Below are 24,970 nucleotides of genomic sequence, written 5' to 3'. Positions count from 1 at the left end.
AGGTTATGTTAAAAACTGCATTTTTATCAAGAACGTCAAGAACTGAAATTAAACAATATTTCTCTTGAATTTTATGATTTTAAAAGTTGCTGCAAGTTTTACAGTTTAACTAAAAAATAAAAAACTATGTGGTGAATGTAGGCCAATGTACAAGAAGTTCACTAACCAGATTCATGGGATAGAAAAGAACACAAATATATTTCAGTCCTTTTCCAACTCATGCTTCACATTCACAAAACTTATTGCGCAGACTCGAGAAATTGATCGATATTCGATAATTGAATACCTCGAGTCTGCGCAAAAAGTTTTATAATGTATTTTGAGGTTATGTTAAAAACTACTTTTTTATATTAAAAAAAATAAAAGTTTAAAATAGTCCACTGGCCTTAAATTTATCACAAACATAACCTATAATACTTTTAGAACTTGTAGATTCGAAGCAATTTTACTCCCTTTCTTCAGCACACGCCACTAAAACCACAAAAAGATGTAAAAAATTAACTGTACACACCTATAGATTAGAATTCAGAGAAGAAACATGAAGCTAAATACTATCATGCGTAAGCGAAACATAAGACAACAAATAATTAATTGCACTCGATATTAAAAAGCAATATTTTTTAATAAAAACATCTCTTTCCCATCCACCGACCACATTTTAAAAGGTCGACTTATACCTGGATGTGGACAATTTTCTTCATCACTTCCATCGTCACAATCAGGGGTGCCATCACACATTTGAACACCACAAATACGTCGACTTCCATCAGGACATGTCACAACGTCATCTGCTCGACATTTATTTTCAATTGGTCTGTTCGTCGTATTGAACAATTGGTTAGAATCCGGTTCTTCATCTCGACCATGTTCAGTTGCTGTGATGTCAGTACAATATTGTTGCGATTTTTTTTCTCTTTTATTAAATATATTATATATTACAGTCGGGGGCAAAAAGTATTGAACGAAACAAAACTTTTTCTTTCGTTCATTTTTGCACGACTCGATAATGTATGAATAAAATTCTAAATAATTTACTTATGAATAATCTCTACAATATTATATAAATGAATAAACGATAGATAAAGGGAACATAATTCCAAAATAAAATTGTCATTAATATTATATTGATAAAATGACAGCTTTTTTTTCATTATTTTAAATTATAAATTTCATAACTTGTATTTTTTTCAATATGAATAATTCAAGTCATTTTTTTTGTCACGAATTTCGATATTTTTTGCGCACTTAAAAGTGAATATTTAAAGAATTGAGTTGATTTTAAAAACTTCAACGTTCTGTATTCATTCTAAAAAGAGCAAGTGGATGTAAATTAAAACTGATGGCTTTTGTGTTATAAATTAATAAAATTAAAATCATGTATTCATTTTAGTCACATTATGGATTTGGGAGACAATTGTCACTTTATCCAAAAAGAGTCCGGGGTTCAAAAATTATTAAATAAACTCAAAAAAACGTATTTCTTTTTTGTGATAAAATACGCATTTTAAAAAAAGAAAATCTTACACGTTTAGGGGTTTGAAAATAATTCGACAATACTCACTTGAAGGACAGTCCAATTCGTCAGATCCATCGTCACAATTTTTAATACCATCACAACGAGAATGAAGAGGAACACAGGCACCACTACGACACGTCAATTCCGTTAAGCTGTTGCATTCATATGCAGTATCGCCTATTCCTAGTTTGTGGCACATTCACATTTCAAACAAGGAAGCCAAATCCGGATGTAAATCAACATGGAAAGGAATTAAAAAATAAAGCCCAAATAAATTCTAAGAAACTTAGGAACTTGAAAATACTTAAAAATACTTAAAAATAAGAAAAGCATGCGCAAAAAATTATTTTAAATAATTCAAACGCTTATAAATATATTTATATTGAGTCATAAATTTAAATGAAAATTACAAGACTTTCTTTCTCGATGCTCAATAATTCAATTATGTATATGTCAAAAAAGAAGATAAATTATAGTGAGATAAATGAGATTCAATATTAATTCATATTCAATTCTTATGAAAATATATAATTATAGAAATCTCTCATTGCGAAGGTTGTTAATGAAATAAAATTCTTTGAAAGGATAATCGAGTATTAATGAATAGAAAAAAGTTGTTAAATTTTACACCTGTATGGATAAGAATAATTTCGATTTTAACTATACACTGAAAGAAATACTTTTTAATTGAAATTTAACTGTCAGTTAATTATATATTATGTTGACACTTTACTTTCTTGCATCCTGTTATATTTTTTTTTTATTTTACGTTTAATTTTAATACTTGTAGCAACTTTTACAACTGTTATTATACTCACCCTCCAAGGAGGTGATACTTTTATTTCCCTACTTCGTCTAATTTCAAAGTCGCCACAAAAATTTAATTTTTTTTCTCTCTGACATTTCTCTGATTTTTAGACAAAATTTTGTACTTAATAATTATTATTTTATTATTTTTTTTTATTTTTTATAATTACTATTATTGTTTTTTATCTTAATAATCTGATTCACTCCAAAAATGATTAGATACTCAAAAAAATGTTCTATTACATTTATTTACAAATTTCTTCAAAAGTAAAATTGATCACTCTGAGTCTTTGACTCGGAATAATCAATTTCTTCATGTTTTATAATAATTAAAAATAAAATCATTATTTTATGTTATAAAAAAATAGTTACTGTAACTTCTTCAAAATTATTTTCATCCTTTCAGTTCAATTATTATTTTCTAGAATTTTCAACTAAAATTCTTCTTTAAATCAATATTTAAAATAATGTTTGAAAAAGTTTTTTGCGAATTTTGAAATTAATTTCTTTACAATTCAATTTTACGAAATATCGATTATTCGGAAATTCTTCAATTAAATATATTAGAAAAGAAAAATTATCAAATAATTAACAAAATCAATTAAACTTTTTCAAAAAAAAATTAGTTCTACAAACTTGTTAGTTATAAGTGTGAAAAATTCCAATTTTCAAAGAGTTTAATTTGAAATTCAGACAATAATTCTTTTAATATTCAACGAGAATATTAAAAAATTAAAATTCAGACAATAATGCTTTTAATATTCTACGAGAATTCAATTATTTAAATATAAAAATAAATAATGTATTACATAGAAATTAAATATTTCTTAAAATTGAATTCTCATAAAGAATTTTATCAACGAATTTTTAAATAATTGAATTCTTTATACGAATTTCAAGAAAATTTTTAGAATTACATTTTTTAAGAAACTCGATTGAAATTGTATAAAAAATAATTGTAATTCTGCGATGAGTTTTACTATTTATGAAAATAATTGAATTCGTAAAAATAATTGAATTCTTGCGAAGAATTTTAATAAAATTGTTAAGAATAATTACATTTTTCGAGGTATTCGATTTAAAATTGTATTAAAAATTGAAATTTTGCCATGAGTTTTACTATTTATGAAAATAATTAAATTCCTAAAAAAGAATTTTATTATTTATTCAAATAATTGAATTATTGCGAAGAAATTTATAAAAAAATTTGTAAATAATTGAATTCCTATGAAATTTTTATTCTTTATAAAAAAAATTAAATCTTTGCGAATAATTTTGTTAAAATTTTTTGTATGTAAATAATTGTATTCTTTTGGAAAATTTTATTATAATAGCAGATATTGAAAACCATTGAATTCAGTAGAATTTTTGAATAATGAAAATAATTGAAATTTTGACAAGTATTTTATTAAAATTTTTGAAAATAATTTTTTCAAAAAAAAAAATGATCTACGATTGTTAGTTAAAAGTATGAGAAATTCAAATTTTCATAAATTCAACTAAAATTAATTCTTTAATCAATTTTTATAAGAAAATTCTGCAAGAATTCAATTATTTAAACACAAAAATAAAAAACTTATTAAATAATTAAATTCTTTACACGAATTTTAATAAAAAAATTTAAGAATAATTAAATTTTTAGAGGAATTCGATTAAAATTGTATTAAAAATCATTGAAATTCTGCGATGTGTTTTATTATTGATGAAAATAATTGAATGCCAAAAAAGAATTTTTTTTTATTTATGAAAGTAATTGAATCTATGATTTAATTTTATTATTTATGAAAATAATTACATTATTGCGAAGAAATTTATAATTAATTTGTAAATAATTGAATTCCTGCGTGAAATTTTTATTATTTCTGAAAATAATTAAATATTTGCTAATAATTATGTTAAAATTTATTGCAAATAATCGAATTCTCTTAGAAAATTTTATTATAATACTAGATATTTATTAAAAATCATTGAATTGAAGAAAATATTTGAAAAGAATTGAATTTTAGAAAAGAGTTCATGGTAATATCATAGTTTTTGAGAAAAACAAAAAAAAGACACTAAAATTGAGAATTTTCTTATGAATTTTAAAAATTTAACTTTTTTCCAGTACTTTTAATAAAAAATCCCTGAAATCCCTGACCTGTGGCAACCCTGCATTTCTTTTCTTAAAGCGATCAAATTCAACAGTTATATAAAAAATCTCTCATTGAAATTTGAAGCTAAAAAGTTATATTCTATAATAAAGGAAAAATTAGATAAAATTAATTATTAAAATGTAATATAATATTTAATTAGCAGGAAAATCTCAAAATATTTCTTTCAGTTTATCAATTTTAACACTCTTTATAATTTCACCTTTTATATTTAAAAAAAGAAATTAATTCGAGACTATTATCGCATTTTTATGTGGAAGAAAATATTATTTTAGTGCTAACTTCTCGTCGTACTACTTGCAAGTAGTAATGTCTGTCAATCAAGCGGGGGATACAAAAAGTTAAATGCCAGTCCCACCGTAACACGACACTACTACTTGCGAGTATAGCTATAATAGTTTAGCGGGAATTCAACACAAAAATAATGTTTTCTCTCGGAAAAATTTGCGACATCTACGAATTATTTTTATTTTAAACTTCTGTATATACAACAATAAATAAATTAATAAAAATTTGATAATTTTTGCTAGTGTATAATAATAAACATCAAGCATAATATAAAATAAGAATAGTATAATAATAATAAACATTTTTATAAAAATTTTGTTTATATATTCATAAGAAGCAAGAGTGAAAATTTTTCTAATTCCTAGCATCACATTAACAATAACAACTTTCATTCATCATCAGCATCATCATAATTGAAAAAATAATTTTTATGATGCATGCATTTCGTAAAACTAATGGTTTTCAACATATTGATTTATATTTACATGCATAACTATGCAATAAAATAGAAATCTTGGTAAAATAGTAAAAAAAAATATACAGTAAACTATAGTAAATTTCTACAAGAAAAAAAAAGATGAAAAAAAGAGATCATTTTATAGAGAAAAATATTTATTTTATAGAAAAGAAAAAGAGAATGATTGGCTTACCTTGAAAACTGCGGAAGGAGAATCCCTCTGGACTAACTTGGATATAACCCAAAGTGTGAAGTTGCAGATTTGCTTCAAGAATGTTTCGCACCTCATCCTCGTTAGAAATTGAGGTTCCAATGTCAAGTGTGACTTGAGACTTGAAAGCGTCGGTTGTATTTCTGAAAATAGATACTTTATCTTAGTAGGTAATGAGCCTCTTTATATAATTTCTATATTAACATGGTGAGAAAATTTATACCGATTTTTTTTATATAGAAGAAGAAAAGGAACAAGACGAAAAATAACAAAAAGAACAAGAAGAAAAATAACAAGAAAAGGAGCAAAAACAAAAATAACAAGAAGAAAAGGATAAAAAAAAGAAAAATTCTTAACCAATTAATCACAGGATAAAGAAAATAATATGGAAGAGATAATCTATATTAAGGGGAGGGTAAACCTATATTTTCAACTATATGAAGAAAATATTTTAAATATTTAATAAAATTATCTTTATAGTAATTTTTTGAGAGGAATTCAATAGTCATAAAAAAAATTGGTCAAAAAATATTTTGACCCTTTTTGAATTTTTATTCTTTCTAAAAATTGATAGATATTGAAATCAATTTTTAGAAAAAATAAAAATTCAGAAAGGATCAAAATATTTTTTGACCAATTTTTTTATGACCATTGAATTCCTCTCAAAAAATTACTATAAAAATAATTTTATTAAATACTTAAAATATTTTCTTCATGTAGTTGAAAATATAGGTTTACCCTCTTCTTAATAATCGTTGTATTTCGGAAATATGTTCGCAATTTAAAGTTAGTTGTTTGCTTTTTTATTTATTAACTTTCTTAAATAATTTTTCTTTTGAAATATTTTCAATTTTTAAATTAATGTATTACCTAAAAATCATCGAATTTTTGCAAAGAATTTTCTCAAAAAATTTGATAATAATAGAATTCCTTCGAAGAATTTTATTATTTAGGAAAATAATTGAATTCTTGCGAAGAATTTTGTTAAAATTTTAATTAAATTCATTTTGAAGAATTTCTTTGAATTTTTTTTAATTATTTTAATTTAAATTTTTTAAAATAATTGAATTTTATGAACAATTTCTTTCAAGTTTTTAAAATAATCGTATTTGTTAATAATTGAAATTAAACATTATTTTAGTTATTGAATTTTATTAAAATTTTAGAAAATAATATAATTCTATTCAAATTTTGTATATCAAATTAAGAAAAGAATTGAATTCTTTGGTGAAATTGTTTTGAATATAATTGAACTTTTGTAAAGAATTTTACTATTTATAAATAAAATTGAATTGTTTCGAAAGATTTATTAAAATTGTATTAAAAATAACTAAATTCCTGCAAAGAATTTTACATTTAGAAAAATAATTGAATTGATTTGAAGAATTTATTAAAATTTTGGAAAATAATTGAATTCTATTGAAATTGAATTCTTTCGTGAAATTGTTTTGAATATAATTGAATTTTTGCAAAGAATGTTACTATTCATAAATGAAATTGAATTGTTTCGAAGGATTTATTAAAATTTTAGAAAATAATTGAATTCTTTTGAAACAATTTATAACGAATTAAGAAAAAAATTGAATTCTTTCGTGAATTTTTTTTTAATATAATTGAATTTTTGCAAAGATTTTACTATTTAAAAAAATAATTAAATTGTTTCGAAGGATTTATAAAAATTTTAGAAAAAAACTGTATTCGTTCGTGAAATATTAAAATTTTGTTTTAAAATAATTGAATTTTTGCAAAAAAATTTTCCTATTTATAAAAATAATTGAATTCTTACGAAGAATGTTATTATTTTTTAAAAAAATTGAATTCTTTCGAAGATTTTTTAAAAATATTTTGAAATTAATAAACATGAATAATTAGTTAGTAAATTAGTTAATATTTGAATTTTTCTAAAGTTTGAATCTGAAATTATTTAAAAATTCATATTTGAAAATAAAAAATTTTGTAATTTGCATTATAATAATAATAAGAAATTAAACATCGCGTTCCGCGCGCTAGGGCGCGTAACATTTGCTACTATTTTATAACTCTCTTATCAATTTGATAAATGATTGAAAATAACTATAAAAATTCTTACTCTATCTTGACGACAGTAACGTGAGTGAAATCCTCGGGTGCTTCCTTTTGATATAATCGCGCCAAAGTTTCTGTTAAGTTGTAACTCAAAGCTTTGTACTCCTGAGAATTTCTATCGGCGTAGTCCCTCCTGTACGGCTCGCCAATTGTAAGAGTTGCTCGATAAAATCCTAAAAATAAATTTTAATACTTTATTGGAATTATTGTTGGGAGTTTAACCTATTCTTTGCAATCTGCATGCAATAGTACCATTTTTCGCCACCACTACGTCTAAACGCAACGCTGATTGGTCCAATTCAGACCAATAGTCTAAATTCACTTGTTAGAAAAATTTCCAAGAGATGTCGTTTCGGACATTTAAATATCAGGTTGAGTCATTTTTTTTAGGTTAAGTTGACGCGTTACTAATGCATTATAAACAATAAACTAAAACAAAAAAATATTTACAATGTGTTAGTAAAGCGACGACTTAACCTTAAAATCTTCAGGTTCAATCCGCAATAAAGATTTTCACGTCAAGTCTAACGAAGTTGAAGTCCACAACGTTTATCAACGAAAAAACTTTATTTAATACATTCAAGTATTATTTTTAATTTAATATTTAATTGTAAAATAATTATTGTCAAAATATAAACATCAATCTTTTTTTTCTAAATATTTTTGTGACAATATTGCTCCGTGTTTTTAATTAATTTACTAAGTAAACAATTTTTTTTCGTTGATCAACGTTGTGGACTTCAACTTGGTCAAGTCTACACGTTAGCAACGCATTTGAAATAATAGATTCTACTGTTTATAACGCACAAATAACGCTCCAACTTAACCTAAAATTTCCTATTGTGGACTGCCTTAACCTCAGGCTAAGTTTTAAAGTTAACTCCTTAGGTTAAGTCTACTCGTAACTAGCGCGTTGTAAACTCTAGAATCCATTGTTTCCAACGAATTAGTAAAGCATACACTTAACCTAAAAATATTTATTGCGAACTCAAGGTAAAATAATACTAAATCATCTAATCGACACAATTTTTTTCGTAAAATCGAGAAACTGCGATTTATAACAAGAATTATAGCAAAATTTGTAACTTACTTGTCTTTTTCGAATCGGTTCTCCTAGGGGGATCCAAGTCAATGGCACTTCCTTCAGCCTCTCCTGATCCAACAAGATCTTCATCATCGCCGATTCGATACCTTGTTTCTGTCCGTCGAGATTCCGATTGTCCGATGTCATTTGACTGCTGGTAGTTTTAATATAAATTATAATATAAATTTTTATAGGAATCTGAAATCACGTGCTAATGACCTCGTTGTGTCAGCCATCTTGTTTTTTCTAGAACATGTTTCAAGGTACAGTCCCATGTCTGCGTGGGAAACATTCAACCAATAGGAACTTCTGATTTAATAGAAATTATTCTAGCAGATAATTCTCATTGGTTAAACGCTTTTCCTAAAGTCCTAAAGCTAAAGTCTCTAGGCTACTTGGGACACAACCAAAAATGGCTATCACAACGAGGTTTACACTTAATGGGGTCGCAATTAAAAACCAACCAACTTTAACCGATTTAGTGCGTGTGATACTAGAATTATCATCGCGATATCCGATATTGTTTTGGGACCACTGATTTCTAGGGTAAAAAGATTATTCCGCATTACTTACGTCATTTCTGTGTTCCTCATCCAGCAAAGACTCTCCATCGTAGATGGCGTTCTCCTCGCCGCTTTCTCGTGACACTCTGTTTGGCAATGAGAAATGTGTTCCATGATCGGCAGTCTTTTTCAGAGTTGAACCATCCTTGAAAATTGATTCCTCTTCGTCAATCAACGGAGCAACAATCCTGTCGTCTTCTTTTTGTTCTGCATACAACGAAAAAAATCTTATAAATTCACACGAGAAACAATACTAAAAAATGTTTGCCATTCCATTGTAGTCTCCACCAGGCGACCGATTTGTCGTTTTTTGTCGACAACCAACGGTCACTTGAGTACTTAAGGGCACTCAAGTTTTTCGTATAGACTTTAGTCAACGAAAAAAGTATTGCAACTGTATAAGCATATAAGACGGAGAATTTAGTTTAAACCACGATATTCGAACACGTGGTTGAACAAATAATGTTAAATACATCAAACATGTGTTCAAATGCGCAGAATATTAAAATTCGTCCACTGGTCATTGTACTTTTTGGAAGACACCTACCATAATCACAATTATTTTTAAGTATAAATATAGTTGCAAACCTGGAACGACTGTGGTTGTTGTTGTTGAAGTCGATGTTGATGTCGACGTCGACGTTGACGTCGATTTTGACTTCGTAGGCGATGAGAACCAATCAAATAATCCCCTTTTTATCCTCTGCAAAATGGATTCATCCTGATGTTTCTCTACGAGAGGAATTTCAGCCTCGGACAATCTGCTCTCAGCGAACACCAGATCATCATTCTGTAATGCATTACAAAAGAATTAATTAATATTTCTAGTTTAATCCATCCTAAATTTACCTAGTACCAAAACACTGCTAAACAATTCCTCTCCGTAAGGAATTAGAGCCACAGATAAAATTTGGACCGCCATGCGTTAGCATGGGGGTTCGAATTTTATATGTGGCTATACTAGATAATTCACTTGATGGCAAGTGAACTAACTAAAAAACTCCAGTAGCAAGAAAAGAACGATGTCCATCTTTAAGAAACCCTACCAATAGAATCTCTTTTAGTTAGTCCACCAGGAGCCTTATCGGATCCAGAAGAATTGTCTCGGTACAAACAGTACAAAATTGTTTTGACAGTTGGAAGTGCCTAAAGTCATTTAAGTAGAAGAGCAACAACAAACAGTACAAAGATTTAAGCTCAAAACTAAATGATCCATTATCTCCAAACCATACGATTTTTCAAACACTCCAAAAAGATTTCCTCTGTAATATTTAAAGTAAAAAATCAACCAGGAGAAATAAAAAAAAAAAGGTAAAATATTGAAAAAAGAAAAGAAAGGATCTTGCAAATTTAGATGCATTTTGTCTGACTTGTGAATCAAACAAACAGACATGTATTGCTTATAAATGTGTATTGCATTTATATACGTGTGTACATATAAGACATTTATCTGAGACCTGGAATGCATAGGACGTATCTCCAAGTATTCTCACGTGCCTCTCATAAAGAACCAATTCGCACCTAAACACACGATATAAATTCAAGTTCGGTGAGCCATTCCCTCGAATCTTTGGTCGTGATTCGTAAGAGAGTAGAGGAACTTGAAACTGCCCACATCCTTGAGGTCAACGAGGTCTTTTGCCAAGAAATTGATGAACCATAGACAGCTTCAGTTATCAGAAAGAAGAAAAATCTCTAAATCGTTTTATATACCCAAGAATTTTTAAAAACATGCGCGCCACATTTTACGAGTCTGTTCCAGAGTTGGTTACAAAATTATTCTCAAAACATAAAAAGTAATAAAAATCGTTTTTTTTTTTTAAAAAAAGGGGGGAATAAAATAAAACGAATTCTATAAAGAATATATTAGCCATAGGGTTACGGGTAGTATATAGTTTTTTCATGAGTTTCTCTCAGCATTTTACTCATTTTACTTCTTCATTTCATATTTTCCACTGACAGTAAACAATTTTTTATTGCTTAAGATTCTTTTCTTTTGCACCTCTTGAATCAATAATAAAACATCAAAAATAATTTATACGTTGATGAATAATTAGATAAATACGAAGAAGATTTTTCGTTTTTAATACACAACAATGGCGCTTCTGAAGATTTAACCTTACCTCAATTTCTTTATGCCAAGAGACAAAATAGCCGCAAATTTGCGGAATATAATTTTTTTTTTGAAAATAAAATTTTGTCACTATATTGAATTTACCTCTGGGAAATTGCCAGTTTTTAAGCGTCTATTATGACAATGCCATGAGATTTTAATGTCTATTCAACAAAGGTATGCTATAGAGATATTAAATTACGTTAAGCTGACAGTGTAAAAGATATAGCAATTCAAAACCGGAAGTTACAGATTCCATAAGATAAGGGACAATACATTTTCATTTTATTTCGTCTATGTAATTATGTGGAAATACTCTATATTTCGTTTATATAATTTTTATATATTTCTTTATATAATTATTAAAATTAAGATCTGCTTATATGGGGGAAAATTATTTCTGTTAGAATTAGCGAAACCGAAATTATAATTTCAAGTTAAAATTAGAAAAATAGAAATAATTGTTACAGTTAAAATTAGCGAAACCGAAATGTTGATACACTGATAAGTGATAAGAATATTAGGCGCCTTTAAAATGACGTTAAGATGATGAGGTCATACATTCGAATTACATAATTTGAACTTGCGTCAAATGAGGATAACGACATCACGCCTAGCATTTATTAATCTTAACTCGAGTGTAGAACGCTAAATGTTTTTTCACGATACTTATTCACGTTTGCGATTTATTGTATGCAAACTTTTTTTCTGTTACTAATTAATAACACGCACATCATTCGATATTAATTTTTTAAAAGTGTACAATTATTTTAATAATATAACTAAGCGATTCTCTCTGAAAAAGCGCAAAAAAACTTAAACAGAAAGAAAAGATACTTTATAGGCACGTTTAAATGGTTTACCTTCATCTTGCCACAATATTTAATTTTGTTTTTTCCTAACATTTCCCTGATTTTGAGATAAAATTTTTCCTTTTTCCCTGACACTAAAGAATATTCAGATTCACTCTAAAAATAATTAGATATTAAAAAAAATATTCTCTTACATTTATTTACAAATTTCGTCAATTGTAAAATTATTCGAAAACATCAATAACTTCTTTTTTAAATAAATATTTATTCATTACTAGTTTTCCATGAGAATTAACATTTTTCAAAAATTTCAAATTCAAAACTTATAAAATTCAATAACTTATAAGAATGTTATAAAAAATTTCTTTAAACATTATAATAATTAAAGATGACCGAATCATTATTTTGCATTTTTTTATAATAATATTTTTAAACTTCTTCAAAATTATTTTCACTATTTTAATTCAATTATTATTTTCTACAACTTTTAACTAAAATTCTTCTTTAAATTCATTAGTTTTAATAATTTTTAAAAATGTTCTTTGAGAATTTTAAAGTCCATTTGTTTACATTTCAATTTTACGAAATTTTGATAATTCGGAAATTCTTCAATATTAAATATATATTAGAAAATAAAAATCTTCAAATAATTTTTAAAAAAATTAATTAAAAATTTTCAAATAAATTAATTCTACAAAATTGTTATAGTTACAAGTATGAAAAATTCAGATTTTCAAATATTTTAATTTTTGAAACCTTTTAAAATTTATTATCTAAAGATTAAAATTTTAACTAAAATGCATATTTAAATAATTTTTTATTTAATTCTACGAGAATTCAATTATTTAAATAGAAATATAATTAATTTATTGAATAATTGAATTGATATTGAATTGTTGAACTGAGGAAATTTTTTGAAAATAATTGACATTTTGCCAAGATTGTTATTAAAATTTTTAAAAATAATTGAATTTCGTAGAATTTTATTATTTATAAAAATAATTGAAATTATGAGGAGAATTTTTGTAAAGTTTTTGAACATAATTGAATTTCTAGAAAGAATTTTATTGTTTTTGAAAATAATTGAATTCTTGAAATCAATTGTAACTCCTCCAAAATTCAATTTTTTTTAGTGTTTTTAACTAAATTAATAACATTTTCAAGAATAATTATATTTTTTTAGGAATTTGATTAAAATTGTATAAAAAATAATTAAAATTTTGTGGTGAGTTTTATTATTTATGAAGAAATAATTGAATTCCTAAAAAGAATTTTACTATTTATAAAAGTAATTGAATCCCTGTTAAAAATGTTATTATTTTTGAAAATAATTAAATAATTGCGAAGAAATTTGTAAAAAAAATTGTAAATAATTGAATTTCTGTGAAATTTTTATTACTTATAAAGATAATTGAAATTGCGACGAAAATTTAAAAAAATTTTCAAAATAATTGAAATTTTGACAAGAATTTTTATTAAAATTTCTGAAAATAATTGAATTTTGAAGAAGAATTTTATTATTTATAAAGATAATTGAAATTGCGACGAGAATTTTAAAAATTTTTTGAACATAATTGAATTTCTGCGAGAAATTTTATTTTTTTTTTTGAAAATAATTGAATTTCTGCAATTATTTGTAACTTCTCCAAAATTTAATTTTTTTGTATAGTGTTTTCAACTAAAATTCTTTTCTAATAATTTTTAATAATTAATTAAATATTTTAAGAAATTTAACTAATTTCAGAAGAATTTTAATTAAAATTCTTTTTTAAAATCCAAGTTCTTTAAAATTTCTAATTAAATTCATTCAAAATAAAAATTTTACAAAATTTTAAATTAAAACCCTTTAAAGTTCATCTATTTATGAAAATTGCAAACGCAACAGTTTTAAAATCCAATTAATTTCGAAATATTTATGTAAAATTAGTCATTAAATAATTTATGAGTAATAATTTGATGACTATTCTTCAAGAATTAATTTATTATAAAGAAATTAATTCTTTCTAATTCTAAATTAAAGTCAGAAATAGAAAAATTTGAAGGTTTTGTATTATAGAATTCGTGGTAATTTTCGTTTTTAATTTCAAAAAAATTAAAAAAGAACCGGAAATCCTTTAGGTCCTTAAAGTTAGCGTCGAGAGAATCGAAATCAAAAAAGCCTTTGAAATAATTATTTCTTTTCAATTTCGAGCAGAAAAATTCTTCTCGTCACTAAATTCAGGGACATAAATGAACATTCCTTACGCGCCTATTTTATCCGTATTATTATATATAAAATATGCACAAAAAATAAAAAGTTGTCGTCTAAAGGAGATCTAATAATAATATAACGTCGGAGGATAAAACAAGTAATTCACAAGGTATTAAGATTGTTAATTTTTCCAGTTCAAGAGTATGACACGATATAAAAAAAGAGAGGAACTAAGAAGGCCTTTCTACGGGACATGGATGTCGAGAGACGAAACTTTGTTATTCTGGACAAGTTTTACGTGGGATTTTCCAACTAAGTCCAGGATCCTTTCGCAAGAACTACGTGCTCATACTTCGACAAAACATGTCCTATCATCCAAAATCCTTAAGATGCATGGGAGATACGTGTTAAAAGCCATCTCATAATTCGTTTCGCATTCCAATCATCATCGACATTTGATCCCTCACCTATTTAATCTATATATTTATTTTTTTTTCTGCACACTTTTTTAACTCTTCGCACACTATGTCAAAGAAAAAATCCTGTGGGCTTAAAATAATCCTTGTATAGGATTTAAAAAGACGCGAAAATAAACATCAGATATGGCGCCATCTTCTGTGTTATTCATTTCAAAATATTTAACCGAGTCAAATATTTTAATTTCTAAAATTTCTTTCATTTAATTTCTGAATTTAAGAATTTAATTTTCCAATTTTAAAATTCATTTTTATTATTACTCCTAAATATTAAACGAATTTAGTAAAATTAATTAATGTTGATTAGAAAATATTATTAAAGTGAAAAATAATTATTTTCTTAGATTAAATTTCTTTTTACTGTATTTCTGAAACTTTCCTATATTAAAGCATTTGAAATAAGCGCGCCATTTTCGACCAATAAGAGAGTTAGAGTTGACGCAAGCGCAGTTGCTTCTGTTAACGGTCGTTGGCATTTAAGGACGCGCATTGAAGAAAGAGACCTTAGAAGAAGAAATTTTTAAATTCTTATTCCTAATTTTTTGAAATAAAAATGCAGAAAAAGGATCAAATATTAATAAAAAAAAAACATTGAACCGAGAATAATCATGAAAATCTGATTTCGATTTTAGACAAATAAGAAGGAACTTTTAATTAAAATAATTAATAAATCTATCATACTCTCTAAATCTGAATATGTGAAATTTCACTTATTGTACGTTATAAGTCGTCCTCTCGATCAATAAGTGCATATACACTTATAAATAAGTGAATTTTTCACTTATTCTGAGTGAAATTTCACTTATTATAAGTGCATATGCACTTATTGATCGAGAAGACGACTTATAACGTACAAATATGTGAATTTTCACATATTCAGATTTAGAGAGTAAGGAATAATTTCTTTGCGCTTCTAAGATCCCTTTTTTCAAAGCGCATCACGCGTAAAAAAATAAAATTCTCCATTAATAATAAAATTAATCTAAAAAAATTAAAATATAACACTTGAAATATAAATAATTTGGAAAAATTCACATTTCTTCATACTTTACTAATTATAATTTTTTGATCCTATTTGCCCTACATCGGAAAATCGCTAGGGCGCATTAAACAAAAAAAATTCACTCAGCTCGTAAAATCTCGTGTATATTTTTATACTTTATAACACACAAGTTGGGAATTAAATCGTATAATATACAAAGGGAGAGAGATTCGTTCTAACCTAATTTAAAAAAAATTAAACCTCAAAGTGTTGAAGAATGTTTTTTACTTTGATTCCCTCGTATCCATTGATATTCAAACGACGATTGAAATAATTTAATTCATTACGAGACACATAACTTTTTTACAACTCGCGATGCGCGTTTACCTCTTCACTTTTTTCAAGAGCTTATCATATTAATTAACTCTTTAAAAATAAATTCGCACCTTGAATAAAAATAAAATTAGAATTAATATTTCAAACAAAAATTTTTAAATTCTTTTGCGAATAAAAAAATTACATATTACAACTTGGAGTTTTAATCTTTTTCCTTATAAAAAAGCCCATTAAAAAAACATTCTTATTATAAATTGAGTCGTATAAATCTTTCAAATATTTGCAAAAATTTGTCTCAATTAAAAATATTAATGGCGACATATATATATATATTCTCGTTCTTATGTAAGAAAATCGATTATCCAAAAATAAATTATTCAAGAATTAGTGTGCAGAAAAAAAACAAACTACTTGATCTATCGATAAATCTCCGGAAAATATTTAAGACTCCTGTAGAAATAATTTTTATTTTTTCTCTTTTTCTGTCAAACAAATTTGCTTTAGATACTTTTGAGAGAGAGAAAGAGAGAGAGAGAGAGAAAGAAAAAATAATTTATTTTAAACAAACATCAAAATATATAAGGCGATGATAAAATAGAAATAAAAATACATTTCCAAAATTATGAACTTTCAAATAAACGATTTTTTCGAATTCGAATCTTATAATAAAACTAGCTGTCGTTTCGACACTAAAAACTATTTTTAGTTTCAAATTGTTAAATTTATTTTTGATTTCTTATAATATTCTTATAAGTTGTTGAATTTCAAAAAGGTTGCGTATGTAATTTAAAATTTTTTTAAATCTCAATTTCTGTGAAAAAATAATAAGGATAAAATATTTTTTTAAATAAAACTATTGATGTTTTCAAATAATTTTACTTTTGAAGAAATTTGTAAATAAATGTAATAGAACATATTCTTTTTAGTATATCCAATAATTTTTAGAGTGAATCAGAATATTCTTTAGGATAAATGTCAAAATTTTGTCTGGAAATCAGGAAAGAAAAAAATTAAATTTTTGTGGCAACCCTGATTTAGTAAATGCTTTTTTCATCGAATAAAGAATATAAATAAGAAATATTTTGAAGGAGAAAGCAGTAAAAATTGTAACTTTTTAGGACCTATTATGTTAATTTTGCTTGAACTTTATAAAGTAGCTTCTTTAATGCCATGAATCATCTTTAAAGTTATTTATGTAGTTCGAGATTTACATATTAGAGAAAGAGTTATACTTTTCTGAAAGTTTGCGAGTGATATATAAAAATTTGACAATGTAGAATATGTTTCCTTATCAACTGTTAAGCATGAACTGCACTGAAAAAAAATTTATTTGAATCAAAAAAGATTACTCGTCAATTACCAAATAAATATTTACTCAAATCACTCAGTTTTTATATTTACATCAAAGATAATTGATACACTGAAAAAAAATTTAATTGAATCAAATAAAAATTAATTGACTGAATTAAATGGTTTAATTGTTTATTATTAAATAAATATTTATTTGAACCAAGTAAATATTTATTAGAACTGAGTACTTTATTTTATCGTATCAAATAAATATTTACTTAAGTCAAATAAATGGAATAACTGGATCTAATAGATATTGCTTTAAATCAATTATGAAAATTACTTGATTCAATAATGCATATGGTTTTTAATTTAATTCAAATAAATATTTATTTGCATCAATAAAATAATATTTTGAAGTAGGCAACTAAATATTTATTTGTATCAAATATTCAATTATTCATTATAATTAATTATTTCAATTGAGACTAATATTGAGTCCAAATATAAAATTTATTTGCATCAATAATTTTTGAAAAAGTTCTTTGAGAATTTTCAAATCCTTTTATTTACAATTTAATTTTACGAAATTACGATTATTCTGACATTCTTCAATTAAATATATTAGAAATTGAAAACTTCAAATAATTAGAAAAATTCAATTAAAATTTAAAAAAAAAAATTAATTCTACAGAATTCTTAATTAAAAGTATGGAAAGTTCAAATTTTCAAAGATTTTAATTCGAAACATTTAAACAATTTTCATAAAATTGTTCGCAAGAATTCAATTATTTAAAAAAAATTAATAAAGTTCTTCGCAAGAGTTCAATTATTTTTATGGATAATAAAACTTTTCACAGGAATTTAATTGTTTTAAAAATTTTAATAAAATCCGTTGCAAGAATTAAATTATTTTTATAAGCAACAAAACTCATCTGCTGGATTTCAATTGTTTTTAACACAATTTTAAATGAACTCTCTTGTCAAATTTTAATAAAAATTTTTAAGAATAATTTCCTTTTCTAAGAAATTTGATGAAAATTATATTAAAAATAATTGAAATTCTGCCAAGAATTTTATTAAAATTTTTGAAAATAATTGAATTTTGGAGAAAAATTTTATTGTTTATAAAGATAATTGAAATTTTGATGAGAATTTTTGTAAATTTTTGAACATAATTGAAATTTTTGCAAAGAATTATATTACTATTGGAAATAATTGAATTGTTGAGACGAATTTTATGAAAATTTCTTTTTAAATAATTGAATTCTTTTGTCAAATTTTATTGAAATACTAGACATTGAAAATAATTGAATTTTGACAAATGTTTGAAATTATTTAAATGTCTACAAAGAATTTTATTAAAATTGAATTGTGACAAAGAATTTCGCCAAAAATTTTTGAAAAAAATTGAATTTGAAATTGAATTGTTACAAAGAATTTCGTCAAATTTTTTTTGAAAATAATTTAATTCTTTAAAGAAATTTAATTAAAAATGTATTGAAAATATATGAATAGTTTTTTAAAATAATTGAATTTCTTTGATAAATTTTAATAAAACTTTTAAGAATAATTACATTTTTCGGGGAATTCCATTCAAATTTTATTGAAAATAATTGAAAGTCTGCGATGAGTTTTATTATTTATGAAAATAATTGAATCCCTGTAAAAAAATGTTATTATTTATGAAAATAATGAAATTTTTGTGTAGAATTTTATTAAAATTTTTATTAACTAATTGAATTCTTTTAGGAATTTTTATTAAAGTAGTAAATATTAAAAATCATTAAATTCAGTTTGTTTTAGCGTTTTTAACGAAAATTCTTCTATAAATCCATTATTTTTAATAATAAATTAAATATATATTTAAAAATTTTACTAATTTCAGAAGAATTTTAGTTATTAAAATTTTTTCAAAATCTAGGTTTTTTAAAATTTCTAATTAAATTCATATTTAAAATTGAAATTTTACAAAAAATGTATCTATGTTATTAGATTCAAATAAAAATTATTTGAAATTTTGAATCAATTGAATCAAATAATTTTTTTTCAGTGTAATTATACAAATTGTAATAATAGACAAGTATAATGATTTATTTTAATCAAATATTTTTTTCAGAATATAAAGAATGATGAAAACAATATATATTTTAATGCAGTTATTTCCTTTTTTTCTACATGTATATATCGAATAACTGAAACAAAAAGTCTTGTTTAGCTTCCGCAATTTAGTTCTTGGTCGGAGTGCACAGTGGGAAGAATTGACAAAAAGAAAAAAGCACTTGCGACCGCTAGAGGATATGAAAGTTCATATAAGATCATCCTCACAGAATCTCACTGTAAATCGTGATTCTTTCTCTGGGAATCAGCACACGTGTTCAGATTTTCTTGAAAGCGAAATTTATAATTAAATGACAAAAAACTTGCTCGAGAAATAAAATTTTTTTCTCTGTAAGAATTTAATTTTTTTAACTTCTATATGAGTAATTTGGTCTAAATTCTGCCTTAAGACAAAAATTTAACTGAGATGTTAAAAAATATTTTATCGATGATGAAGTGTATGTGTGAAAAAAAATCTAAAATGGTTCAAGTTTCTTTGGCAATTTGTTTGACAGGATTCAATAGGGTTTTTTTTTAGTCGTTTTTCTTAGTTGCCATATGTCTTGGGGTTGGGGGTGAATTTTTTTTCTTCTTCTTCTTCTTCTTCAGTTTTCTTTATAAGTTGTTCCCTCTCTTTGGCGAGAGGCTGTTAAAATGCAAAGGCGCGGTTAAACGAGGTCTTCTTTGGAAGATTTGGCGATGCCTCTTTAGTATTCTGTCGACGGTGCTTGCTCTTTTCTGCGGTCGTGTAGCATGTTCTTCACATTAATATACCCCTGGCTTAAGACAAAAGACGATCGCCTCCTGGTGTGGACTCTCTTCTTTTCTTCAGCACCTACACACTACCTCCATCTCCATTTTCACCTTCCTCGGCACGACGCTAACGTATATTTTCGTTAAGTTGACGCCCTCGAGAAGTCCCTTAAATTGGGGATTTCTTCACTTCCATCTATAATATCGCACACTTCGAACACCTGCGAATCATGACGAACTCTCCTGATAATTACCTAACTACTATTATTATTGTAGTATCCACTATTATTGTATCGTTATTATTACAATGTATCTTTGCTTTTTAGCTTCACGGTAAAAAAATTCGTCTTATTTTAAAGAGAAAACTGTAGAAACATAAAAGAAAATCTCGTCAAAACCCATTGTATAAATTCAGCATATTGACTGTCTTAAAAATGTTAAATCTTAATTTAAGACTTCCTTTCAGTCTTAAAATTCTTTTTACAAACTTCGTACACAATAAAACCACTATTCACTCCTTTTTTTAAATTTGCTTCTATTTACAAACTATTTAAATTTTTAGATATATGACACTAAAATATAATTTTTTCTATGTTTTAGCATTAATTATTTACACTGAAAAAAAATTTATTTGATTCAAATAACCGATTACTTAATTGACTATTATCAATTAAATATTTAATTAAATCAAATAATATTTATTATAGAGTCAATTAAATGGTATTTACTTCAAATACTGAAATTATTGGTTCAAATACCATTTAATTGACTCTAATAAAAATTATTTGATTCAAGTAAATATTTAATTGATAATAGTTAATTAATCGGTTATTTGAATTGAATAAATTTTTTTTAGTGTAAAAAGATTTTTATTATAAAATTCTTCATAAGAATTCAATTATTTTTATTTTTATTTTTATTCTTCTTAGGAATTTAAATATTTTAAACATTTTAAACCATTTTAATAAAATTCTTGTCAAAATTTAAATTATTTTCAAAACTTTTAATGAAATTATTTGTAACAATTGAATTATTTTCAAAAATTCTTCTGAATTTAATTATTTTCAATATCTCTTATTTTAATAAAAAAAATCCCAAAAGAATTCAATTATTTAAAAAAAATTAATAAAGTTCTTCGCAAGAGTTCAATTATTTTTATGGATAATAAAACTTTTCACAGAAATTCAATTATTTTTAAAAATTTTAATAAAAAATTTTTAAATTTTTTTACAAAATTCTTCGCAAGAGTTCAATTATTTTTATGGATAATAAAACTTTTCACAGGAATTCAATTATTTTAAAAAATTTTAATAAAATCCATTGCAAGAATTCAATTATTTTTATAAGTAACAAAACTCAACTTCTGGATTTCAATTATTTTTAATACAATTTAAAATAAATTGCTCCAAAAATCCAATTATTCTTAAATTTTTTTTTAAAAATTCTTCAAAGAATCGATCTTAAAATCAATTTCAAGATTTTAATTTAAAATCTTTTCAAAATTCAATTACTTCTAAAAATTTACGCTATAATGCTTTTAATATTCAATTATTATCTAAAATTGTAACTTAAAATTATTTTTAAATCAATTTTTATTTAAAAATTCTACGAGAATTCAATTATTTAAATACAAAAATAAATAATTCACTTAAAAATTGAATTCTTCTGAAAATAACATTCTTTCGACGAACTTTAATAAAATTTTTAACAATAATTACATTTTTCAAGGAACTGGAAATTGTATTAAAAATATTTGAAATTCTACAATGAGTTTTTTATTTATGAAAATAATTGAATTATTGTGAAGAAATTTATAAAAAATTTAATAAATAATTATATTAAAATAGTAATTATGTATTCAAAATAATATTCAATTCAGAAAAATTTTTTAAAATAATTGAAATTCGGAGAAGAATTTTTTTTATTTATAAAGAAAATTGAAATTTTGACGAGAATTTTTAAAAACTTTTAAACATAATTGAATTGATGCAAAGAATTTTATTCCTTCTAAAAATAATTGAATTTCTGCAAACATTTGTAACTTCTCCAAAAATCAATTAAAAATAATTGAAATTCTGCGATGAATTTTATTGTATTTAAGAAAATAATTAAATTCCTGAAAAGAATTTTATTTTTTATGAAATTAATTGCATATTATTGCGAAGAAATTTATAAAGAATTTGTAGATTATTGAATTCCAGTGAAATTTTTATTTTTAATCAAAATAATAATTAAATGTTTGCGTAAAATCTTATTAAAATTGTTTTTAAATAATTGAACTCTTTTGTAAAATTTTATTAAAAATAGTATAGATATTAAAGATCATTGAATTGAGGAAAATTTTTGAAAACTGAAAATAAATTAAATTTTGTCAAGAATTTTATTTAAAATTTTTGTAAATAATTAAATTTCGAAGAGGAATTTTATTATTCATAAGGATAATTGAAGTTTTGGAGAAATTTTTTATTATATTTTTTAACCCTAATTTATGTTTGAATTAAATATATTTTTTCTTTATAAATGAACCAAATTAATTAAATTTTTTTAAATTAAAAAATTGCAAAATAAAAAATTTTTGAAACTATGTCAAAAAAAAGTGAGATTTGTAACCTAAATGGTCTTTAGACCTATTTTAAAAACTCAAGATTTTTTTCCCGCACTGTTCCCACATCTCTGCTTCTTTTCCTTTTTTTTATGTGATTTTCCCATTCTCCAGCTTTTTCGGGCGGCACGAGCAGTGAAACCCGAGGCGATGAGTGGCGGTCTCAACAAATTACGAAACTCACTTACCACTTATGTGATCCTTCATATCAGGGGCGCTCACATAGCATCGCAACGTACCGACACAACAACCCCTTTAAACACCTTATACGTTTCTTAAACGTTCCACAAGTGCCAGTCTAAATTACTCCCATATATATATAAAAAAAAAAGTTTTTTTTTTGACATTTATAATATTAAAGACGAACTTATTTATTAGTAAAAAAGAGAATATTTTACAAATGTGCGAATTTTTTTGATGGTCTACTATTTACTACTTTTTTACGATTTGCTACTATTTGGATACTTTTCTTTAATTTCGAACACTAAATGCAACTTTTTTCTCTGTTTGGGAATTTACACTACTTTCCATTTTTTAGCAGTTGAAATAAAAAAATTATTTTAAAAAATTTTAATTAAGTTATTGGAAACAATTCGGAAAATTTCAATAAAATTCTTTCAAACGATTCAATTATTTTCACAAATTTTCGAAATTCAATGATTTTCAATATCTATTTTAATAAAAAAATTTCCCAAAAGAGTTGAGAAACTTTAAAAAAATGTTTATAAAATTTTTCACAAACATTCAATTATTTTCATAAATAAAAAAATTTTCACAGGAATTCAATTACAGAATTTTCCTAATATTTTTCGAAAAAAATCAATTATTTAAATAAATTTTTATAAAATTCTTCGCAAGAATTCAATTATTTTTATAAATAAAAGAATTCTTCGCAAGAATTCAATTATTTTTATAAATAAAAAAATTCTTCTCAAGAATTCAATTATTTAAAACAGAATTTTCCTAATATTTTTCTAAAAAAATCAATTATTTAAATGAATTTTTATAAAATTCTTCCCAAGAATTCAATTATTTTTATAAATAAAAAAATTCTTCTCAAGAATTCAATTATTTAAAACAGAATTTTCCTAATATTTTTCTAAAAAAATCAATTATTTAAATGAATTTTTATAAAATTCTTCCCAAGAATTCAATTATTTTTATAAATAAAAAATTCTTCTCAAGAATTCAATTATTTTTATAAATATTAAAACTCATCGCAGGTTTTCAATTATTTTTAATACAATTTTAAATATATTCCGCGAAAAATGCAACAATTCTTAAAAATTTTAATAAAATTCTTTGAAAGAATTTAATTATTTTAAAAAATGTTAATTAAATTCTTTATAATAATTTAATTGTTTTCAATATAATTTTAAAAAGGTTTTTTGAAAGAATTCAATTATTTTCATAAATAATACAATTTTCAAAGAAATTCAATTATTTAAAACACAATTTTCATAAAATTTTTTGAAAAAAATCAATTCTTTAAAAAGATTTTTTTTAAATTCTTCTCAAGAATGCAATTATTTAAAAAACTTTATTAAAATTTGTGTGAAAAATTCAATTATTTTCATAAATATTAAAATTTATCGCAGAATTTCAATTATTTTTAATTAAAATTTTAAATTAATTCCGCTAATTCAATTATTTAAAAAAATGTATGTCATTTGTTTCTTAGAGTGTAATAATTATTTTCAATTAATTTTTAATTACATTATTTTATTAAATGAATTTAATTATTATAAAAAATTTTAATGTAAAATCGTAAAAATTCAATTATTTAAAAAAAATTTGATGAAGTTCTTTATAAGAATTAAAAATACGGAAATATTTAATTATTCAATAAATTATTTATTTTTGTATTTAAATAATTGCATTCTCGTAGAACTTTCTAATTAGAATTGATTTAGAATTGAATAAAATAAAATGATTAAAGTTTTGAATAATTTTATTTATAAATTTCAACAGAAAAAAAATTATTGAATTTTGAAACAATTGAGGCCTTGGATCCAATAACTCGCCCGACGCTCGGAGGAACGCGCAACTGCCAGTCATTGAGGAGTGAGCGCCTCTGGGCCACTCACTGCTACCCGACTGGTATTAGCGCGTGCCTTCGAGCGTCGGGCGAATTATTGGATCCAAGGCCTC

The 24,970-nt window shown here is 24.0% G+C and overlaps 1 protein-coding gene across 15 annotated transcripts in view; it reads right to left on the bottom strand.

Moving 5' to 3' along the window:
- LOC122507790 (basement membrane-specific heparan sulfate proteoglycan core protein) overlaps positions 1 to 24,970 on the bottom strand; it is a 282,285-nt gene that overhangs the window by 203,606 nt on the left and 53,709 nt on the right. For 13 of the 15 annotated variants that reach the window (XR_006302150.1, XR_006302162.1, XR_006302152.1 and 10 more), the window contains exons 2-8: positions 9,753 to 9,954; positions 9,175 to 9,371; positions 8,608 to 8,755; positions 7,522 to 7,690; positions 5,415 to 5,575; positions 1,562 to 1,699; positions 678 to 875 (exon numbers count right to left, since the gene is read on the bottom strand). Coding sequence is in view for 2 of the 15 variants with exons in the window: in XM_043620734.1 (XP_043476669.1) it covers positions 678 to 875; positions 1,562 to 1,699; positions 5,415 to 5,575; positions 7,522 to 7,690; positions 8,608 to 8,755; positions 9,175 to 9,371; positions 9,753 to 9,954 (1,213 nt within the window). In the remaining 13 variants the exon portion in view is untranslated. The remainder of the gene's footprint in view (positions 1 to 677; positions 876 to 1,561; positions 1,700 to 5,414; positions 5,576 to 7,521; positions 7,691 to 8,607; positions 8,756 to 9,174; positions 9,372 to 9,752; positions 9,955 to 24,970) is intronic. The other 2 variants (XR_006302151.1, XR_006302158.1) reach the window with 2 other exon arrangements.

This window comes from Leptopilina heterotoma, unplaced genomic scaffold (genome assembly GCF_015476425.1).
Source record: "Leptopilina heterotoma isolate Lh14 unplaced genomic scaffold, ASM1547642v1 Lhet_114, whole genome shotgun sequence".
Classification (NCBI taxonomy): domain Eukaryota; kingdom Metazoa; phylum Arthropoda; class Insecta; order Hymenoptera; family Figitidae; genus Leptopilina; species Leptopilina heterotoma.
This window is presented reverse-complemented; position numbering and strand designations above follow the sequence as displayed.